Below are 24,264 nucleotides of genomic sequence, written 5' to 3'. Positions count from 1 at the left end.
AGAGAAAAGGCTTTATTCACAGATATACAAGTGAAGAAGTAGCAACAGAAGGCAGACAGTAGCTCGCTCCATAATATCCTGTAACGCAGTGACAACCCCATTCTCTCCTTGAATGGTGAGAAAGCTGGCAGAAGGAGAAAACAAAACAAAAAAAAACCCAGGCCTCCCACACATCATGGGAATTCTAGGTTGGTAGACAAAAATAAAATGCCCCACGTTTTGGGGTACCCCATGTCAAGTCCTTTATCTTGTTCTTTTTAAGTGTCAGAAAATTAAAGGTTAGTTTAGCCATTTCTCGAACAATTTCACACCAACATAATATTTTTTTACTTTCACTGAAGTTATCCAATAAAATTGGTTTGAATTAGCAAATTTTGAAAAAGCAACCATCTTCAGCTGCCCCAAACTGCAAGTTCAAACTAACAAACGATGCACTAGAAATCATTAACTCATCTCTGTTACCAAAGGAGGCATTAGCAATCAGAGGCTTATGTAAGCAGGAAAACTGAATTCACATTGCTGAAATCAAAATATATGTATAATCACACTTTTCCACCTTAGCATTTATCAAATACATAGAGATATCTGGAAGTAAATACAGACCTCTGTCTTGTCACCAGGCCACACTTGCCTTGTATATCAAAGACGCATCAGTTGGGGGAACTGAAATGTTGATTGGACAAGGGGCTGGCAAAAAGGAATAGGTTTTAATTTTTGACCTTGTCAGAGAGAGAAGAGTAGTGACAGAACACCACAATCCGATAGCCCTATGAATCACCATAGATGGCTTATGCTGGGGAAGACTGTCAAGGTGCAGGATGTGGGGCTTACTGAGTGCAGCCCCCCTGGCTAGTACCTGCACTCTAGGTCATCTGCTGGGGCTGCACAGTCCCTGCACCCACAACGTGCCAGCTTCCAGACCTGCCTCGGAAAAACTAACAGATTATCTCAGGCTAGCTTCTTCAGAACAGCTGCACATATCACTGTAAAACAAGTATCAAGCAAAGAATCACAGCTTAAAATCACTGTCAAGCATAAAAAATATATACTGCTTATGTGAGACACTCCTAGTACCATCTTCAGGTGAAAGTTCAGAAAAGCTAATGGAAAAGATTCTGAAAGCCATAAAGTTTTCAGTTCTGTTTATAGTACAGGCTATTAGGGTATAGATATTCAAAACGGAGCTGGATAAGATCCTAAACAACGTGATCTAAGTTTTGAACTTAGCTCTGCTTTAGGCAAAGGTTTGAACTAAATGGCCTTCAGAGGTCCCTTCCAGTCTAAATCATAATATTATAATGGTCCAATCTTCCAATAGTTTCTTGGCGTATTCTTTCGTGTCATCCAACAAAGAATCTGTTTGAATAAACAAGTGAAGAATAACTGCTAACTATTATTTTTAGTGAAAAGTATATTATTTGTCTTTAATGTTTCTGTGTGATGGGATCTACCTTTGGCCTGGATACATTCTCAGAAAAGGCAGATGCCAGACAAACTTCCTTCAGCCACTGGCCAACCATACCTTGGTTTCTGGAGCTGCTGCAATTTTTTTTTTTTATGATTTTCTGAAAAAGAAATGGCTAACTGGTCAGATCTTGTGATTTGACCACATGACCTCTTTGGCCTCTGGTTGCATTTACTTTGTCTTAATCCCTGCTGAGCACAAGCCAAAGTTTTCCTATATAAAGAAAAGGAAACACTGAGTTTTTTTTTTTTTTTTTTTAAGGTACTACAGTTCCTTATAGAACTAACTTTTGATGTGAAGCAGCTAATGCTGCATGGTCTCCTGTATCAGCAGGTGTAATATGGACTAGCATTACTATACTCAAGAATGCAATTTTTTTCTGGGCTTTCTGAAAGTAAGCAGGTGAGTAGACTTTCAAAAGAAAGTGATAAAATGGTAGGTTGCATTTTTTCCTGTAAGAAAAATCTGAAACAGGGAAAAAAACTGCTCAGAATAGTTCTTTTGCAAATTAAACACTCATCCAGGCAGGGAAAGATGAAAAGAGGCATATGTAAACTTCAGCTGTGGTCACAATGTTACTAACCTTTCATACTGTTCAGAGACAATTACTGGTTTAAAGCAGCGCTAATAAGAAGCTTAAGATCACACTGACTAGAAATAGTTTGAGCTGTAAATTTGTAGCATGAGAGAACATAATGTAGGAAAAATCAAATTGAAAAGCATTTATGCAAATGTTATCTTTCAGTGATGAGAGAAGAAAGACCTCACAAATGTATTGGGCATACAAACACTCTCTGTCATGAATCCTGCTATTTCTAACATATGAGAGGTTAAGAAACGAAACTTTCCATCTCCTCCGGTTTCTTTCTCCTGTCTTTCAATTAGAAAGGCTTTCAAATCCACCAGTGCAAAACTTTTCTTGGAACATTTTGCAATATCCAGGCATTTTATTGCCGTTCATTACTTCAGAATAGATAGCCAGACCCTCAACTCATTTAAACTGGTAAGGTAACATTTAAGCCAATGAAACTATGCCAAGTCACATCAGTCAAGAATTTAATCTAGCTCATTTTACTATTAACAGGCACTAGGAACAGCAATATTGTATGATTTTGTGTTTTATAATCTCTTCCTGCTGCAAAACAAAACCTCCTGAAAACAGTATCTACTGTAGCTGTAACACCATTATTCATTCATTTTTATCTACCAAGATTGTATAAAGGGGTCTTAAAGACGTAGCTAATACCTATCCAGAGTATAAGCTCCAGGCAACAGTATTTTTTGAGGCCCTACTAAATTCTTTTCAAATTTACATTATGTTTATGGGACATGTTTACACTTGTCTTTTCTTAAGGTGGCCGACTCTCTCTCCCAAGCAAAGGAAAAATGAGCAGCCATTACTAAAAGATGACAGATAAAATTTTAAATATTTCAAAAAAACTTTCAAGTTTTGTTCTTTTCTAACCATAATTAATATCCTTCTCTTGGGAAGGATGGCTTTTCAAGCAGCACCTCTCAGCTTCTGATGGTCCATGGGCAGAAATCCTGGGCAAAAATCATGCTGTGCTGCCACCACACTTGACTCTCCCTTTTGACTTCTGCTCTGATTATTTTAATTCACCGTATCTGCAAGTACCATGGATACTTGAATCCTAGCTTATGTCTGCTCTCCCCTTCTTTTATGTGTATGTAAGTGTGAAATCTCAAAGGCACGATCTGAAGTTGGAATCAGAGAGAGTATTTTGACTTATATCTTTCAAACAGAAAGATCTGAATTTCTCTATGTATTGTTAGGTTGCTAGGGGCTGAATTCACATAAAAGACTTACTTAAAAATTCCTTTGGATGTGTTACAGAGGAGTCACCACTTTTGAAAGTTTGTTCAGAGAGTCAAAATAAGGCACCCACAAGCTACAGGGTTTTACTCATACTATGATCCTATGACATCAAAACAGTAACATGTTGTAAGAAGTAGTAATAATGAAATAATGAAACTATATTTTACTGTTGTCTCTAGCCTTGTTTCACAGTTACTTCAATTAAGTTCACAGTTAAGCGTCTTCCTAAACTTAGGGCAATTCCTGAACAGGAGGGACAGGTATAAACATAATAGGCATACCTGTACTGTTGCTATGATTATTTATGCTCTATGGTGGTATCTACGGACCTCCATCAAGGTTCTGGAAGCGGCTGCACTAGCACTGTTCAAAGATATAACATGATAAGGTGATATCTGTCTTTCCATGCTATGTACCTTGCAATTGCCCTCTTTAACGGATGTGGAAGAGATCCTCTAGCGTGAAAGCAAGAGACTGGAGGTCTCTAATGAACTAGAATTCAGTTTGCACAGGAACCCCCATCCTTCCTTCCAAGGGACCAAATAGGTGATAATCCAATTTATTTACCCATAAAAAAATCTCAATAACACAGAAATCCTGCTGTTTTGAAGTGCATCGCCACAGAGATCAGATTATAATGACTCTGTCTGCTCTGCACAGTGCTCTTGCTATGTCAACCCAACCAAAAACGCGCCTTATACGGCCAAGGAAGCTATTCTTAGATCTGAAATAGTGCTCTTGCTATATCAACCCAACCAAAAACGCGCCTTATACAGCTAAGGAAGCTATTTTTAGATCTGAAATTTTATCCGGGTTAGAACTGGATTAGTAACAGCACATTGCCTAACCTTTCAGGTGGAAGCTCCAGGCCATTGCAGAGTTCCCAGCTGGGAATCAAGCCCTCAGCAAAGCATGATGTTGTACAGTAAATGGTGGTTTCCTGGCTGTGAATATTTATATATTTATAGAAGGAAAGTATTAAAAGTTGAAATATCCTTACTTTCCTGGCAAAAGTGCCAAGTAATAGCTTCAGAAAGTAACCTACAAAGTACCAAAAAGAATGCAAACAACACTTTCTGTCCAGGAGGGAATATTTCCTCTCCTTTGGCAGGACTGGTAGACTCTAAGATACATTAAGATGTTTCTTAGTGCATCTGCTCATCCTTATGATGATGTTACGAATATAATATATAACATGAATACGTACTATTTTATACATACACATATGGCAAATATAATTTCCTAGCACCCCTTATATTTACTGTCATCTCATAGCACCAAAAAACTGGGAGTTAGGAAACACAGGTTTCCCCCCCCCTTTTTTTCCCCCCTCTTCTGGCCTGAATGTGTGACTTCAAAAAAGTTCTTTTGATGGCTCACTGCCTAAATTCCTCCAGCTGTAAAACCTCAACAATAATGCTTCAACTCATAAGCTTTCTGATGTTTTTGAGCTCTTTCAATGGAATACACTGCATACATGCATATATGCAATATTAGGACAGCAGATGGTATGCCAGTATCCCTCCCTGCCATCTCTTCCCCTCGCACCCCAAATCAGTACAACTTTCAGGCATTCCATAGGGATGTCAACATATCATGGTAAATTTTCAGTTTTGAGTGCACTAAGATAATTGTGTAGAAAAATGCATTTTTAGAGGACTTTGGAAAGGAATAAAGATGACTGATTTCTGAGTACCCATGTTTGGCATGAGGTGTGAAGAGGTCACACTGGATAGGTCAACACAACTTAGATTGACCAGAAATTCTCTCAGTGAAGAAAACTGGGGAAAACAGTAACATGCAGAAATGTGTAGTAAAGGCAAAAAAACAGGATATATCCAGAACTTTGAGAACATAAAAAAAAAAAACAGGAACAACTAAACTGTGTATTTCTAACTGGCAAACGGATGGAATGTGGGAATGCAATTGTTTGACACAAGAATGTATAAGTCTGTTCTACAAGAGAAACGAAAGGCAAAAGACCAGCTTGCATTCAGAAGTAGTACAGCTAGTACTGCACGGATTGGGGACAGAGTAGGTGTTATATAGGAAATGACCACAACCATGCTCCCTGACTGCTGATACCTGTTTCACCAAGCAACATGGGAGGGGAAAGTGGAAGCAGGCAGGAGAGGTAGGACGACATCTTGCTTAGCCCCCTATCTGTCCTTTTTCTGTCTTTGAACAGTCAAAGAGAGCTTATTATAGCCACTCAAAGTCTAGAAATCTCAGCTGAGACAGATCTAGGCTTTCATATTTTGTGGAGCTGTTGTCCTGCAAGCTCCTACTGACCATGCAACTTGTTAGAAGTGAAGTAGGTTGGAAACAGTGAAGATACAAAGTGATGAATATTTTAGACTGCCACTTAGAACAGCAGTAGCTACCTGTAATTCAGTAGTTCCACAGTGTGAGCTACCTAATTCCTGTTGCTGTTCCTGCCTTTTTCTGGAGCTAGACTGAAAAAATTTTGTATATTTGAGAATATCCTGATTTTGCATGATAAATCTTGGAGCTTCAAGCCCTTGATTGGCAGGAAAAAAAAATGGATGACAAATTCTTACGATGCAAACATATCCATTCACCCATAACCTCTCAGAATCGACAATCACAAATCACTTCATTGTTCTTCTGGAAAAGGTACCAAATGCAATTACATAATTGAGATGGAAAAATAAATGCAATATTAAGCGCCATCAGAACCTTTCACCAGTGCACTGACTTAGGTTCTCTTAAAGTAGTTACTTTATTGTTTATCCATGAAGTAAAAGCAATAAAATGATCACATGCAAGACCTTCCCATGAGCTCACTGAAGGAGAGGAGAAATCTTGTACAGAAGATTTTTAAGCAAATAACATTTGCTTAAGAGATCTGAAAAAACAAATGATCTGAAGAACAAATGTTCACCTGAGAGAGAGAAAATGTCAGTATTCACAGCTGTCAGTGATCTTAAAAGGTACATTGTTTACCTAGGTAAATAACTGCCTGGTAGAGGTTCTGCTTTTGTTTTGGCCGATAATTATTTACCCAGCCTGCAGCCATGCCTTTTCAAATCATGACACTCCACTGTATTAATATTTCAGTAAGTGTGCTCCTCTGGAAAATTTGCATTGCTTGGCCTGCAACTACACGTAATAGCTGTTACAGGTGCATAATCTGATACTAACACATCTTAAGTATTTATTTTCCATGAATCCATGTTAGAACCGGCATGTAATCACTGAGACAAAGAATCAGATTTATATTGTGACTTAGGTGTAACCTTAGCAAGGAACAGTATAGTATAAAAACTATTTCAGCCCCACAGCTACTTTGCGGTCAGAATGCTTTTTTTTTTTTTTTTTTTCCTCAGTCTTGATCGTGCCAACATACAGGGAGCATAACTAAAACTAACTACTAGTATATACTAAATTACTGGACATTCCAATCTGCTTCAGGTACCCTGACCGTTAAGCAGGCAGAGCACAAAACAATTATCTATCCATTCTTTTTTCCCTTCAATCCTCTTGCTCACAGCAGTAAGCAAGCAGGTAGTTTTACAAGTTTAGGTTAAAAAAAAAAAAAAAAGAGAGAGAGAAGAAGTCACTGAAGGGCTGGAAGGAATATTCTAATTCCACTTAGCCCTTTATACAGACAAAGTCACTATCTAAGGCTAATACAGTCAAATTTCTCACCAAAACAGCCATAGTATATCACCCAAGAATGATACACTATGAAATTTATCAAAATTAATAGCCTTGTCAAAATCATCACAGAAGTTCAGGCACAGTAATTTCTGATATATCTGTCTGCAGTCCTTGCAGACTTTCTTGAATGCTAGCCACAGCAGAGAGAATTATGAATCTAACTAAGAATCTTTCAGATGAGAGGAAAAAAAAAAGGGCCCTTTTATTGCTGGGTTTACATTTATGCCCAGCTTACCTCAAGTGAAGAGTTTTGCAGTTTCCCAGTTAGGGCTTCTTTCTCTTTCTCTAGTTGCTTTACTTCACTCTCAGATTTTTTTTTAAATTCCTCTAACTGTATCTGGAGCTCCTAAAGTTAAAAAAGAAAAGAAAAGGCAATAGCTGGGACAAAACATGGCGCGTGAAAGAAAAGAAATTTTCTTCTACATTAACCTAGATAACGAGAGTAGTTACACAATAATATATGCTACTGTTTCTTAACGTCACTCCTATATTATTTACCCAAAAATTATTTACAGTACTTTTCTAAGATTAGTGTTAGACCATATAGATAGTACAAGCCTGATCTTCCACTGAAAGCCTCCCTGAGGCAGAAGACTATAGAGCATGAAGAGTCAGACCGTTTTGCTGTTGGTGGTATTAGTGTTCAAAAATAGTTTAGCATGCAAGAGTCGCCCACAAGATCTGAAAAACATAGGTATAAATTGACCATACAAATATTATGAACTAATGGGTGATCAGTGGAAAAGTGAATTACAAGAAGTACTATCTTATAGCATCCATAAAGAGAATCCTAGGAAGGAAGTAAAAAAATAGTTATATTAAAGACTGTATTTGATCACCTTCTCCGTGGAAATAGTCTTTGAAAAAACAATGTTAACACCACTTGGAAGACAGAGACCAAGAACTTGCAGTGATGGTGGTTATACTGCTTTTGCTGTACAGATAAAGGACATGAGGGTCTAGGATTGTCAATTAAATGAATTTACAGTAAACAAAATCTGCAGTTGGGGTAGTGCTAGCTTTCTACTAATTTCATGGCTCCTTAAACAACTAAGTTGTGTATAAACAATTGTTACATGTCGTTGGACAGTGACAGGATGAGAGGCAGGAGACAATTTGCAGCACAGGATGTTCCAGGTACAGGAACACAGGACGTTAGGTACAAGGAAAAATGTTTTCACCATGAAGTTAGTCAAACGCTGGAGCAGGTTTCCCAGTGGGATCTCCGTTCTTGGAGATATTCACCACTTAACTGGACCTGAGCAACTTGATCCAAGAGGCCCTCCTCTGAGCAGGGGGTTGGACTGGATGACCTCCAGCTGTCCCTTCCAGCCTACATCATTCTATGATTCTATTCATTCTTCTCTCATTCCCAAGGAAAGTAGCCTGGGCAGGAAGATGTCCTCTTCAGATCTTTTTTAAACATGTTGTGTAAAAGAGAAGGCAAGGTCAAAATAAAAATGCCTTATACTTGGATTGGAGGGTAATCAGGCTTGTTCACAGACAAGCACCTGACAAAGCTCCATCTCTTGCGAAGAGGAGACTTATCCTTACTGAAGACAGTTCTATTGTGCCAGAGCAAATACATGAAAGACCATTGCTCTCATCCAATAGCTCTGTGCAGGCTTTTAGAGACCCTAAGCTCAAGCCCTGGAGCACTCTGGAGGCAAGGGTCTTGGGTTCAACATGAAAAACCAAGGGAAGGTATTTGCACAGTAGAGCACAGGACTGATGAGCTAACAGTAGCCCACACTACTGAGCAGACACTCTAGTGCTCAAATAATTGTACACCCAGTTATTTAAGAGTTATCTAAATCCCTGCACACTGAGAATATCTGTCTCATTGTACAGACATTTAGACAAAACATGCATAATTCTTTCCTGTAGAAAGACTTAAACGAGCAACTTCTAAAAATGTCCGAAGCGATTTGCATTGTAAGCTCATTAGTGTGCTTGCTCTTCCTATTTGTGTCAATTTGTTAACTGAAAAAAAAAAAATCTAGCATGCTTTCAGACACTACAAATGGAGAAAACAGAGGAAAATATACCAATTTGAACATTACATTTTATAGCATAATGACTTAAGAAGAATTCAAATTAACAGAAAAAGAATCTAAAAAGCTATTGAAGGCAAGTTACATTGCTGGAAGGATGGCATGATACTAGCAAACAGTTGTGCAGACAATAGTGACGTATTCCTTGCAATTTATAATTAAACAAAGGAAAATATATTAGCATTTTACAGTTTAGAAACAGGGTAATGGTTGGGTAGCAGTTAAAGGATGGAATCAAACACAGAGACATAAATGTTGCAAGAGAGAAATTAGCTTTACTTTTTCCTGTAAGAAAACAAGAGGATATAATGGTATTTGCAATTAAAACTAGAAAATCAGGTGTTTGCAGCACTCCCACTGCATCTCTAGCTCATCATCTAGCAATTGCATCTCCATAGCTCAATTTTTTCTATGGAAAATAGGTATAATAACTCTCAAACAGCTGCTATGGGACTTAATTGCAACAAAGGATATAAAAAGCACTAGGAAAGAAAAATACTGTTGTTTTATTTAAGCTTTACTAACTCAGCATTTTTCTTATTTACTTGAATGTTCCTCTGCGAATCCCCAAGAAAAAAAAGCTATAAGCAATAATATTTATTGCCTAGAAGCAATAAATGCCTACTATAAGGCCTTTTTTACAAAAAAAAAAAAAAAAAAAGCATCTGATATTCAAGTTTGATCTGATTCACATGAAGACGAGCTTCAACCTGGCACCGTTTTAAGTATACCTCATACAAACCTGTTCACATAAAAATACACAATGTATGTATGTACATGATGTAAATGAGTACATGTGTACATGATGTAAAATGAAGGGTCCTTTTCATAAGGCTTATATTTGATAGGGCAAGTGTGTGCCCTCAAGTACCACATCTTAACACAGTGAACAAACATGAGCGCTTTCATGATCAGATAAAATAATTTGCTCACACAGATTCCTTTTGAGAAACGGGATTGCATATAGTCATAAAAGCAGCTTCACAGACGAAAACGAATGCTTCTGAAGAACACCTTAACACAAGTCCTAGTCTCCAAAATCCAGAAGATACTATGAATATCAGCATTCAGTAATAGGAGCTGCATGCTTTTTATAACTGCACCACTTGTCAGCAACAGACCTGATTACTCTCAAATTGACGGTGAACTCCTAGCTATTGCATTAAAGCTGGGAAAAATTAGTAGAAGCACCCTCTTAGCAACAACAAGGATCTAAAGAACACTTGACCAGTAGTCTAACTGACCTACAAACTGCTCTAATCGAATATTTTTGTCTATAAGATGTCTAACAAGCACACAAGTACTTTAGGAGATAGAAGACTAAATTCTTCCTGTTCCTGCCCCAGTTTGGCAAACTGCTTAGGTATGCACTGAGGTGTGAGAGTCACTAAGTATTAAAGTATGTGCTTAAAATTAAGCACGTTTCAGGGTTTTCCTATATTTGAATGGATTTCAGCTCATATTTGGTTTCTCTACTGCACAGAGACACTACAGACTGCAAATTTCTTGAAGTCAAAGGATTCATGCCACTTGGCAAGAGAACCAAAATTACCCCAGACAGCAGTTCTCACAAAAGTTAAATTATTTGAAGAATCTCCATAGCCAATTGATGCCACTGCTGCTAAGGCATGGCAACAATAAAAGTTGAAGCTCAGACATTTGAAACATACTCAGATTGGGTATTGCACAGGCAACCTGTCTGAAACTACAAGAAGACAAACATTCTTCACAACTGAAGCTAAATATGGACCTATATACACATGTATTTATTTATAGTTTGTAACGAGTGGTCATTTTATTGGCAACACTTGCAGTCCAAATAAACTTACAAACATCTTGCAGAATTAGCTCCTCTGCCTAAATAACGCAAAATGTTGATTAATATTTTATGGAATTAACGGAAATTTAAGTCAGAAATTTGAGTATAACTACAATACATTACTGTTCAGGAGAAGCCTTATACCAACTGCTCCAAATGTTACGTGCAAGGCATGCAAGCATAATGTTGTTAAGAAGGCAGTTTATCACATCAAGGATAAATTCACCTTCCTGCCTGAGGAGCTTTTCACAGAAATAAATCAGCTTGACTTTTTCTTTCCTTCTTTTTTTTCCATTAAGAACACAGTGAGAAAATCCTTGCATTTTATGGTAATTCAAAGTGCCTCCAGGGAGGATAATTCAAATGATGTCACTGTGACCAATAAGATTAAAAACAGATGAATTACAGTATCTATTAATAGAAGAGCATTCTTACTTTCTGCATTTTTTTTCTACTAGCTTCCACGAAGGTTAATTTCCTTTGAATGTTTCACTACAAGGTCTTCCAACCCTTTTACCAGCTGCTCTTTCACATACATTTTCTCCTCATGGGACTGATGCTTGCTTTTGCAAAGTCCCTTGTGTCTTTTATTCAGATCCTGTTTTCGGTAGCTACAGCTTCCATAGGCGATAAAACATACTAGCTATATATTATATGAGAAAAGCAAGTTAGAATTCTGGGGTCTTACTAATCTGTTTTGCAGGGAATATGCTATTATAGGTGAGCACACTCCACTGAAAAATACTGGCTGTATTTGAGTTAACAGTGTGAAACTGTAATGATTCAGGGTTGTATGCCTCTTCTGTAGTCTAGCTTTTTGGGATTTTTTTTTGCTGTTTTGGTTCGGTTTTGGGTGTGTGACTCACTTCCAACCATGCAGGCTTCCTTAAGGACAACCTTACTTCTGTGAAAAGGTACAAAGCACAAATTTGTTTTTTATTAGGTCTTTGATGCCAGGTCTAATTTTCCAGAATACGAGCATAACAATCTTGTAGGAGAAAAAAAAAATTATAGAAAAGAGTTTAGGCTGGACAATTGATTAAGGGGACATGCTATACAGAGGGACCTTTCAGGATACATACATTCCTCACTGTACAGAGTTTCTTCTTGGTATTATTTCTGCTGCGCTTTTCAGTAGACTAGAACTGTCTTCTGTGTTTAGGAAAAAAAAAAAAAATCATGTCAACTTCACCCCAGCAGCAAAAGTCTGCGTTGGACGCTGACCTCTTAAAGGGCTTGGTTATAGAAGAATTTGAACACGCTCCCCTAGGCTAGCACAGCTGCACTTTAAGTATGTTCGTAGTTTTTTTTTTTTTGCTGTCATTGCATTCACGTACTTGAGCTTAAGAATGTAAGTCAATAGTCTACTGGATGAGGCCAGAGGTCTGTGAATCTTACAGGACTGACTTCTACAGAATGACCCAAAGGCAAAATAAAAATGACATTGATTTAGGACTCTTTGGCATGCCATACCTTCAAATGTTTGAGCGCAAAATACCTGTTTAAGCCCCCAGATGTCTCCACAGCCTCTCTTGCTTTGGCTCTGTTTGGTGCAAGTCATTTGCTGCATCTGTGTTATTTGACTCTTCAGTTCATCGACTTCATTCACAGCTTGGTTGTGGGAATTCAATATAGTTTCCATCTCTTCTGTTGTAGCAAAATTTACATTTCAAATAGTATAACTAACTTGTGGAATTTCTAGTATGAGTGACATGGGAAATATTTCAGAACAACGTGAACGACCACCTTACCTGCTTTTTGCAGGATTTTCTTCTCCTGAAGCATATTTCTGTCTTTGGCTACATTTAGCTCTTTCTCCATTTTTTTCATTATACATTTTGATCCCAGAATTAAGCTGTATTTCCAAATCCTAAAATATGCGTGGCCTTACTTTTACGTTTATGACTTACGTTCTTTTTCTTGTCTTCTGCAGTAAATGGTCATTTTCTCTCTCAGTACAGTTCCATGACATCAATCTCTCACCTAGAGAGCTAGTTTAAAAGAATCTTTTTCTTTCCTGTGCCTTTAAACTGTCCCTACCGCCACAATATCTGTAATGCAGAGCCATTCCCTCAGATGCAGCAGACTTCCCTGTAAAGTGAAGACTCAGCAAGAGTTACCATCTAAAAGATGTCTGAGATTATCCTAAACTTGGAGTAGGACATACCTGCATTAATTTCATGACAATCTGTGCTACGATGTAGTGAATATTTTTTTTCAAATTGCTGAAGTACAATACTTTTGTAACATAATGGAGATGCCTAAAAATATAGAAAAACAGCTCCTACTGACTTTGCTTGGAATTGTCTACCCATCACTAAAGGCAAAAATTTGGCCATTATTAATGTTCTGCTTTGGGGGCTCTAGTCTCAGTCTACAAGAGTCTAATAGAACACTGCAGTACTCACTCAGACAAAATTTCTATTTGTTCCTCCACGAATGTTATTTGAATAAAACCCCATGGGTCAAACCTAACTTCTATCTGACATTCTCTGTAACTGAAAACTTAAAGATAAGTTTTTTTTTTTTTTTTTACCTCTGTCATATGCCAAAATTCTTCCAAAACTAGTCTGAGTGGATCAGACTTTTTGAAAATGGCTGTTTATATTCTCTGTTCCATAGTAATAGTAATACAAATAACAATAATAAATGTGCACTAATATGATGCCTTTCATCTAAAGGTCTCAAACCACTTGGCATATCTAAGGAAAAAAATAGAAAATTCATCTTGCTTAAGTACCAGTTCTTTTATCTTTCATGCATTTTAATAAGTTTTCTTGCTAGTGTTACTAATGACCAGAGATATTAGTGATTAAAGAAATGCTTCTCCTTCCCAGTTGGTCATTGTCCACAGGATTATGAAAAAATGTAATATTCAATGGTGGCATCAAAAGAAGAAACTTCTTTTTATTAATTGGAAAAACATAGAAAAATATCTATTTTTTTCCTTCCACGTTTAATCTAGTTTGAGAGCATCTCTTTAAAGATTCAAGGTAATATTTTCAGCTGATGTATAAATCAGCATCATTCCCCTGATTTTGAGAATCTAAATTTTACAACGGTTGAGCTTATGTCTGTCAGAAAAGATGATTTTATCTAGCTGATACTGAATTTAGAAAATGAATTTCTAAAGAGATCACCTTGTTATTTCCACTTCCTATTTTGTTTTAAATTATTTAATCCCCAAAGCATTGCATTTCTTACATGATAAAGCAGAAACAGTAAATCACCTGCATAAATTTCCATGTCCCTATTCTTTATTTCTCCTAAACATAACTGGAAGAACCCACAAGAAATCAGGATTTTACTTTTCCTTCTTCCCGTATATCGCTTCCATAGAACTGACACACTTTTCTTTATTGAAACACATTTTACGGATTTCCCCAAGTCAACAGAGAGGGTCTTACCTGCATCTCTGCCATTCATTATATCCTCTCCACTTCTCTGTAGAAAATGGAGATCTGTCTGCTACAGATCCGTGCAGTGAGTGAACGGAGCCTGGATGATGCTGGGGAAGGCGCATTCAGATCACCCTCTGCTGTCATGAAACTCACAAAGAGGCAGTGACCCTATTGAAGGCTGAACTGTCTCAAAGAACATTCTCAAAGAAGATGTCTACAACTGTGCAACGTTATCAGAGCGATACTGTCAGGCAAGATGTGAGGGCAGATGGTGAAAAGGATCACAACTGTCTTGGAGGAACGCAGCTGCCTGGGGTGACCCTGGTCTCTACAGGATTTTGGAGTCCTCTGAGACGCTGAAGGGGATACATCTTCCTTCCCATTAGGAGACATTTCCGTCAATATTTTTTCCAAACTAATACGCAGGATAGCTGTCATACGGCTGGGGACAGGCCTAGTACATGAGTTTGTGTGATGGGAAGGACATACAGTATTAGAGAGACATGGAACTCTGCTGAGGATAGCGTATGGCCGGGTGCATCAGCTTCACCACAGCTTATCAGCGTCTCCCCCACTTCATGACCTTATGTACCAAACGCAGCTGGCTGGCAGATTGTCCATGATCTGCCAACTTCGGCAGCTGTGCCTGGCACTTGATGCAATTAAGCAGGAAGAGGCTGCAGGGCTGTGCTGCAAATGTATGAGATATACACCAGCTTGGGTAGACAGGCAAAGTGTGACGTAAGGACTGACTGAAAGTCTCATGATTCAGCACAGGAAACCTCACAGGTTTACAGGACGCTTTATTAAAAGTCACTTGGTACGAGCTATTGTTCTAAGAATCCTACAAGACAAAGCACTTGATTTCTAACCTACCAGCTCTCTGCCTGGTTTCTTACCTGACCCTGTTTACATCAATGCACTGAGTTGCTGACGCCCACAATGCAGAAGGAGGACGTACTCTGTACACACTCACTGCTAGCATTAGTGCCTGCTTGCTGTTCTCAGCTCTATGCAGAAAAAGTTACAGTTCTGTTCAGTCAACAGACAAGTTTTACCTCCCTCAGGGAAAAGAAAGTCTAGTGTTCAAAGAGTTCTCCTAATGAGTTACTTATCAGCTTAACTCTGTCTTTAAGAACTCCCCAGTGCTACATTCCTCCTTTTTCTCTTCTAAGTCTGTTAAGTTGTTTTAGTTCTTACAAAGCGTTTGACTTGAGCATTTAAAAGAACCTCCTCCCTCTCTGCCACCACCCCCCTCCCCCCCCACCCCCGGGATGTTAAAGAAGTGATAATTTGTTCTTCAATAGGCACAGATAGGCATCACAGTTTCATACTTTACCTGTATTCTCTCTTTCAGCTTCTGTGAGTGCTTCTTCCTCTCATTTACCTTCCAGGTTTTCTCCTCTAGGTCTGCCTCTAGCTTCTTTATCTGCTGCAGTAAAAAACTTTCCTGAGCCTCTAAGCTCTTCCTTTGCTCCAGTTCTCTTTGCTGACAGTTCAGCGTCTCTGCCACGGATTGCTGTATAGCCTTTTTTAAAGTCTCCTTTTCTCTCTCATAAGAGGCTTGCAGTTGGCTGGTTTTCTGTGTACACTCTTCAGTGACTTTCTGGTTCTCACTCTTCACGTTTTCCATCTCATTAATCTGAGCTTGTCCTTCCACACTGTATTTTTCATCTAAAATCTCTTTTCTATCTAAATTCTCTCTCCTACACGCTTTGCATTCATCTAACAGGCCCTCATGCTCCCGACTTAAATACAGAAGCTTGCTTTCAAAGGCTGCACTGGTATCTACCCTGTCAGTGGAAAGGATCATTCGTGCTTGTTTTACTTCTGTTTTCAGCTCTCTTTTATCTACCTGCTTCTTGAACAGTGTTAACTCTGCCAAGGCTTCTTCCTTCAGTCTCTTGTGTTGTTCTACTGCATCCTCAAGGACTTGAATATGCTCTCTGAGCAACTGTTCTTCTTCAGCTTTGCTTTTGTACTGGAGAACTGTTTCTCTTGTCTCAGCAAGAATGTGCCGAATTTCTTCCTCATGTGCCTCTTTCAGAGCCTGTATACTAGCCTCATATTCATCGTTCTTAGTGTTCAGAGCATATATCACCTGTAAATCAAGAAAAAGAATGGGAAATTACAGTATCTGATAACTGGTAGTGCTATGAATTCAGTTACTATATTTATCAAGGTATTAAATGCTTTACGAAGAGAATTATCAATACAGTTCAATATTTTTTTGCTGTTTGTTTTTTTCACTAGCAACATAAGGGACAATTAAAAATTGCAAAACCTTATAGGGAAGGAAGATGATATGGTGAGAAGCAGATTTTTTCAGATTTTGCAAGCAATTCCATTTTTTACTGCTGGCAAGTCATCACTTTATGCACCTGGTTTGATTTCTAATACAAGGAATGAAATGGGACTACTTCTAGCTAACAGACTCCATATTTGTAGCCTAGTTCTCTGTCTAAACTTCAGCGCAGTAGCACCATCTGCCACTCTGCCTTTAGCATTAGCAAGTACTGGGGATCAGTAGAGGCAGATCCATAGTGTGAAACCTGAGATCCTGAGGACCTAGCATCCAGCTCCTGTGGACCAAAAACACTCTGTGATGTGAATGAAAGCAAAGTTCATAAGGGGGATAAAATTGTGCACTCCTGACTGGAGGTAAAACACCACTGAAGATGCACCCTTAGAAACCATACGCCTGGAGAGTTTGTTATTGGGTCCGTACTTCAAGATAGCTGTTACTCCATTGAAAGCACCTTTCGGCTTGGTTCAGATAATGCTTTTTATCGCACTTCAGTAACGGCTACAAACCTTAGAAATTAGGCTTTAGTGGATTGAAGGAGAGCCTCTGATGACAGTAAGCAACTTTTTTAAACAATTAGTCTAAGCTTTTTGAAGCTTTATGTTGTTCTATAAAATGCAGAATGACAATTCTCAAGACTTTAAGAAAAATTATTACCTGAAGAACTCTTCAACCAATACTACTGTCCTCTCATGGAAGCTGTTGTACAAGCACTATTAAAAGCCCACAGTAGACTGAAATGAAGAGCTCACGGTCTAAACCGGTAATGAATGTTGAATTTACAAGGCAGATATATATATCTATAATTGCAAAAATAGGAGTTGCCTTGACATGGGGCCTAACTCAGTTTCTAGTAAGGTCAGTGAGTATTTGTTACTGTTCCTATGGAAATAGGATTAGTTTTCAAATTTGCAATTGATTGCTATATAAAATACTTCTTTCTTTATTTTTATTTCATGTTATTACATATGTTCAAGCCATTCATACCATCCACCCTGGTAAGTGTTAAGCAGAACTTTGTGTATTCAGAAATCCCCTACGATGTTCTAAGCTATCTATCAGTGTACATATGGGCAGATTCATTAGCGTGACTAGATACAGGAAAGAATCAAGAGGAATTTGCTAGTGGGTAATTTTTTTCCAGATACCTGAAAATTAGTATTGAACTGTGCAACCACCAACAAACATGTATATAGCAGAAATTGATGTATAGCTGTTTACCATCCATTTTCTCCCCTTTCAGCCAACACTACGTCTCCCTTCAACTGACTGACTTCTGTATGAGTCATATTAATGCTTCCAGTTACATTTCCCATGGATTTTTGCTTTCTTTGCTCATTAGCAGCTTCCTTTTTGAGTTACTCGGCTAAAAGATATGACTATAGTTGCTGATACAGGACACTAGCAGAAACAGAATTTTTCAGACCAGATCATTTCGGGTGTTTCTGCGTCCCCAATAATCTTTCCATTAATCGCATTCATACAAAATTGTGGTATGGAAAGACATAGGTATCTAACTAAAGAAGAACAACTTTTTTATTATTAATATATCCACGGAGGCTTTCCTCTGTTTATTTTTTTTTTCCCATATACAGCTTATTCCGCTACAAAACTAGGTCTAGAAATTATATACAAGTTATGACAGCTTTTATGAGTCTGGCCTGAGCCCATAGAGGTTAATGGAAAGAATCCTAGACAATATTTGAGAAAACAACAGTCTTAAAAACATAAATCTAGAAAGAAGATTATGGATAATTTTTTGATTTTACTAGAATTCAATCCTTCCTAAGGGAAGAGACCAATACGTCTAATACCGCACTTGTGAAGCGTCACAAGTCTGGAGCCTGCGTTGTATACACCCTGAGGATGTCTTTGGAACTATTGAACTTGCTTAGCTACATCTAAGCATTTTTTGTGCTATTTATATATTGAGTAACATATTGAATTTCAGTCATCCATAAATAAAAGCAAACACACAAATACATCTTGCATAAAGTAAACTCCACTCCTTGCATACTCCTTGCAGTAATGAAATAAATATAGAAGCCTTAAAGAGTTCACAAATGAAAAACACACTCTGGATACACTTGTGGATAAATATGTGATGAAAGAGAATAATAGCATCATGTTCCAGAAGACAGGATAAACATGTGATGAAAGAGAGTAACAGCATCATGTTACAGAAGACAAACACAAGAAGTCATTGTCTGCCTTTAGATTTGTATATCCTTTGGACTCAGATTATATCTTGTTAATTCTCCTCTGTTGTTTTTAACCATTTTTCCTTTGAAACAGAAATAGTTGCGGGATACTAAGTAAATTCCTTCTCTCCAGAAGTGCTAACTAAAATCATTCTGCGAACCCCTTTTAACTATTCAGGCTATAAAAGCAGCCATAAAAACTACAAGGAGAAGGATTAATTTTGCCCACAGTTTTGGAATGACCAGTAATTAGTTCGGGTGACTCTTCAGTTAGCTGGGTCAGATACTGGCAACAATATGTGTTTGTTTCTTTCCATTAACAAAATGCAAATACATTATGAGAATACCAAGCTTTCATGATGCAAAAACTTCTACTCTTAATGATGAATTTATCTAATGCATTAGCACTGCCTGTCTTGTATTATGTTGTATTCAGTTTGACAGTGGAAATTCAGTTTGTCTAAAGTCTGAGTTCATTATAGACAGAAATTTCCCAAATTCCACTCAACATTAGACTGACCTGGAGACTTTCTACACCAATGGTTATCACTAAAATCTTAGGTGAGTTACCTAAGAGACTGGGAGAAACTGTCCTCCCTGCTCTATCAATTATTCATATACTTCCACAAAAACACAAGCTAAAGGAACCTATTTTCCTCTGAAGGAAAAGCTCAGCTCTGGTTGAAACATCTTTGTTTTCAAAAGCTGGATTTGTAGGGAGGAACATCAAAAATTTCTTTTGTGAGTCTTCAGATTGCGTATGCTACTACCATCCCATTCATGATAAAAATGCTACAAAGTGCAATTCTTTTGGTAAGAAATACACAGTTCAGGGCTCACTCATCCACTCACTATCCATTAAAATACCTTCAATCAACAAAATTACCTTGAATCAACACAGATCATAATGGTATTGGCTTTCACTTATAAAACACAATACACATAACATATTTCAAGCATTCTACTGTCAGAAAGTTATTAAAAATATTTTGACAAAATTTCTCAGCCCTCAAACGTCTGTCTATCCATGCATAGGGGTGCATAGATGAGAGGCTAACAAAGTCAGAGATGCAGAGAGTTCAGGGCCAACTTATGGTCAGTAGAGTTTACAAGCTCAAAGTCAGAGCTGGGAACTCAGCTGCAGTTTATAGTCCTGGCCTCTCTCTGAAAACAGTATGTTTGCTTTTAAATCTAGAAACTAAAACTGGAATCTAATGAGCTCTGAGCATGCAAGTTCTACAGCGTGCCAGATCAGGTGTGCCAGCATCACGTTGCAAACGCAGGCTTCACACAGCCTTAGCTCAAGTCCAGGCAGCTCCATCAGCTCTCACTTGCGTTGCCCCAACAATCCAAGCTGGCTGCCCCAGAGCCGCTCCTTCGCTCTTCCTTGCATTCCTCAGCTCCTCGAGCTTCAAAAGAGCTGCGTAGCTTGTGTGCTGCACCAGAACGAATCCTAATTAGTGTACTAAAAAGGGATTCCGCTTCAGGATATTCTCCTTCAGTGCGTGACCAGCCTAAAACCTTTCATCTATTGCTTCAACAAAGTTAATAAACCCTTTCGGAGTCGAGGTGGGAAGAGCGACAGCACAGAAACAGTCAATGGCCCTGTATGAATGGCCCTGTTTGTGTTTTGATCTGCTATAATACCTTTGGGGCAGAAGCTCACCCTGCAACGTCTCACCTTCCTTAACGTCCCAGCGTATCCAAATATCGGTGTTTTTCATTATCTAGGGAATCACAATGAAAGAGGGAAAGCTGATCTCATATTCTTAAAATTTGAACATATTCCCCTTTTTCCTACAAGTACCATGAATTACATTAAGTCATAAAATACATCAAGATACTAAAATGCATCAAGAAATTTTAAGCATAAAACGTCTATCGACTGATAATCTCTTCTGCCCTGTCTCTTGCCTCCTTTTGCCTCTTCTTTGTTTTTTGCCTTCTAATTTAAATTTTATACAAGCAAATCAGACATGTTTATTCCTTTCTATTTTTTCCTTTTGTCTTTTTCTATCTAGTACGGTGAATACTGAATATAGAAAACCTTAGCGTAGTGGATATAGATACTGCACATGATCTATTTGCAACTAAACATAAAATTAGCCCTGATTTAGATTTCACTAAAGAGGCACCCAGCTGTCCCTCATTTGTATTTGTACTAAGTAGACATGTCTCGCTGTAGACAAGCAGAATGAGCCTTTATAAAACAGTAGTTTGATCTGTTCTCTGGATTTTAATCAAGACTTACAGTTTTCTGTGATTCTCCTTATGATTCATTTTCAGCGTATCTTTTCTCTCTGTTCTCTTATATGTTTGGAAAAAGACAGGCTTTTTCCAAACTAAGTGCAATTTCTTTTGTTTTCAATATATATTCATTCTATTTTGTATTTCCATCTGTATTTCCATCTATATACTCATTGCCATCTATATTCTGTAAATGAATATTCTATATTCGTTTTACTTTCCATCTTATTTAGGTGTTTGTGATTCCCCCCCGAATTAATGTCATCTGTGAATTTTAATGTTGTTCATTTTTACTTCCACATCATTAATTAATATGTGAAATACGGCAAGCTCTAACCCAGATATTTGTAGCATCTGCCTCCCTACAATCTGATGTGTTATAAACCTTTTTGTTTGAAGTTCCTGACTCATATTACATCTGCTCTGTCAAAATCCTTAACTAAATACCTTTGAAATCGTTTTGCAAAACCTAAATAGCAAAAGTACTATAATTTTTTTGTCAATTTTGTGTATAACTACAAAGTAGAATAAAAATCAGTTAGTATGACATTTACATGAGAGAGATTTTTATTTCTACATGCTTTGCTTCTTAAAAAAAAGAAACCATCAAAACTCTCAGGTATCCATGTATTAATAATCCCAGTTTCTACTACTGTAGGCACCAAAATCTAAATTATTTGCTGTTGTAAACAAACTCAACAGCGGGGCCACATGTGAATGTTTCACTGATCCTCTGCTGCTGTTATATAAACAGAAAGGTTGCTGCTTTTTTCTGCACAGTTTATGCTGTATATCCATTCAGAAAAGCCGCAGTATGCTAAGGGCTGTGGAGATTTTTACTAAGCTCTTCAGTGACCATTTACTGGGATGACAAAACTTGTCAGATTTGCCTTGCAGTTTTCTCATCCTAGTAATATGCAGTTCATACTCTTATTTTCCTATGGTTAAATATATTCTCTGCCTCTATAAATAGACCGGATAAAATTCATGAAAATATAATTTTGCTGAGCAGTATCCTCTACTAACCTGTTTCCACTTATATAAATTACAACTCTGATTAATAAGGCTATATATAGCAAGAGTCCAAATAGCTTTTGTAAAGGGAAGTCATGCCTCACAATCTATTTGAGTTCTTTCAGAGAGTCTGGACGAGGCAGACACAGTTGATGCAATTTACTGGGGTTTCCAAGAGACATTTAACAAAGCTCCCCACCAAAGTTTCGTGAAGAAACTAAGCTGCTAAGGGCAAAAAAGATGATCTTTGCATAAACAAGATGGGAGTAAATAGTCAGTTCTCACAATAAAGATCACGAGTGGAGCCTCTAGGGAACTGCACTAGCACCTATAGTATTGACTATCTTCATAAATAATTTGAAAAGGAAATGAATATCAAAAGCAAAAGTTGACTACAGCATTTGCAGAAGAACCTGACAAACTAAAGAGGCAGATAACAATCACTGCAGATAAATGGAAAGTAATTCACTTTAAAAGAGCAAATCTCAGTTTCCATACACACTGACAGATCATACACTCACATCTTGAATACTGCATGCAGTTTTGGTCCTCCCTTTTCAAAACACTATAACAGAACTGGAAAAAGGTAAGCTAAAAGGCAACAAGGATAATCAGTTGTGGAAAAGCTTCTACACAAGAAGCAACAAAATAAAGCAAGACTCTTGAGCCTGAAAAAGAGGCAACTAAGAAGGGAAAATAGGCTAACATTCTTAGAGATTAAAATACTGAGATTTAGGTGTTCACTTGTGTGCCAATTGCCTGAATTCCTATTACTGTCAGTCAACAGATATCCAGTCAGTAAGAGACCTGAGAGCAAGTCAGCTCACTCTGAAGTGGATGCCAAGGGCTCAATTCAGTTGTCTAAACTCAGGGACCAGGTGCCATTTAATATGCCATAGTTGCCTGAGACAGCCACACAAGGTTGTCTAATATGCTGCAGGCTTTACAGGAGAGCTATGCCTTTCTGGAACTAGACAGGGTATGCCAGGACATCTCACATGGAACCAGTTTTAGATAATATATGGAACAGAGTTCAGTCCCTAACGGTTGCTGTGCTAAACTACGCTCTAGGCTGTACTGATTATATTGGTAGCTTGGACATACAGGGCACATTAAGACCCCTAAATTAAAGCACCCTAACCTGAGACTGAATCCCATCCATGCTGTCCCTACTATTATAGGTAGAACGGAGAAGGTAAATACAGAATGACTATTCAACACCTTTTTCAATGTAAGAACTATGAAATAGCAAACGAAAGGAGGAGGTGGCTGGTTAAAATAAATAGAAGGTAATATTTCTTCATGTTATATGCAAACTAAGCATAGATACCCTGCCACAGGAAGCTGGAACACTGAAAGCTCACGTGGGTTCAAGAAGTGACGGGACAAACTTACTGGAGAAAAATCCATTGAGGGCTATTAAATACTAAGATACTTTGTCTCTGGAAAACTCACACAATGAGTGGAAGTAGGGAGAGCACCTTGCAAAGTGCACTAGAGATGGCTTGCCATATTCCTGTGACTCTCTAGGCACTGCCGGAGATAAGCTTCCAGCCCAGATGGATCTCAGGTTGTTCTCATTTAAGTCCTCCACAGCATACGACGTTTTGAATAAGATCTTTTTCTTTCAGTTTCTCTCCTCCCTCTCAAAGTAGTACAGTAAAAGCCAGAATCAACATGACAGGTTAGAAATCCTAATACTGCACTGATACTCAGATACCCACATGGGTATTTTCACCCAAATATTTGGAATGGTAACCCCCATGCTTGCTAACACTCCTTCAAACGGAGCTAGACTGAATCTAGCCACTACTCACAATCCCACTTCAGGAATACCGTCTTATTAAGCATATGCATAAGAGCTATCCAGAATATTAATGTTTATGCTTTTATTTTTTAATTAGGCTTTAATTTTTAAATATTAAAGCTCTAAGCCCCAAAAGCCCCTGACAACATACAGAGTCATAGTCATATTGTAAACAATGACTCCACTGGAGGACCAGGAAGTGCTTGTCATCATGGCTCAGACCCGATTACATTCCCTGCTGGCACCCTGACCGCAAGGATACCTCAGTGTACAAGCAGGTAGGGAGCTTCAATATGATCCAATACATATTCCCCATCTGGAAAATCAGGGGATATGTGATTAAGAACTCACTGTACTCAAGGCAACTTGTAGTTCTACTTCAGTGCAACAGTTGTATTAATAAACAGGAAACAGTCTTACCTAATGAAGA

General features: G+C 38.0%; 1 protein-coding gene across 20 annotated transcripts in view; it reads right to left on the bottom strand.

The window, feature by feature from the left end:
• FAM184B (family with sequence similarity 184 member B) overlaps positions 1-24,264 on the bottom strand; it is a 51,503-nt gene that overhangs the window by 13,762 nt on the left and 13,477 nt on the right. For 17 of the 20 annotated variants that reach the window (XR_011141091.1, XR_011141089.1, XR_011141090.1 and 14 more), the window contains 5 exons: positions 15,600-16,361; positions 14,267-14,367; positions 12,611-12,729; positions 12,358-12,506; positions 7,222-7,332 (listed from right to left, as the gene is read on the bottom strand). Coding sequence is in view for 17 of the 20 variants with exons in the window: in XM_068943300.1 (XP_068799401.1) it covers positions 7,222-7,332; positions 12,358-12,506; positions 12,611-12,729; positions 14,267-14,367; positions 15,600-16,361 (1,242 nt within the window). In the remaining 3 variants the exon portion in view is untranslated. The remainder of the gene's footprint in view (positions 1-7,221; positions 7,333-12,357; positions 12,507-12,610; positions 12,730-14,266; positions 14,368-15,599; positions 16,362-24,264) is intronic. The other 3 variants (XM_068943303.1, XM_068943311.1, XM_068943312.1) reach the window with 3 other exon arrangements.

The sequence above is a fragment of the Struthio camelus genome, chromosome 4 (genome assembly GCF_040807025.1).
Source record: "Struthio camelus isolate bStrCam1 chromosome 4, bStrCam1.hap1, whole genome shotgun sequence".
Taxonomy (NCBI): Eukaryota; Metazoa; Chordata; class Aves; order Struthioniformes; family Struthionidae; genus Struthio; species Struthio camelus.
This window is presented reverse-complemented; position numbering and strand designations above follow the sequence as displayed.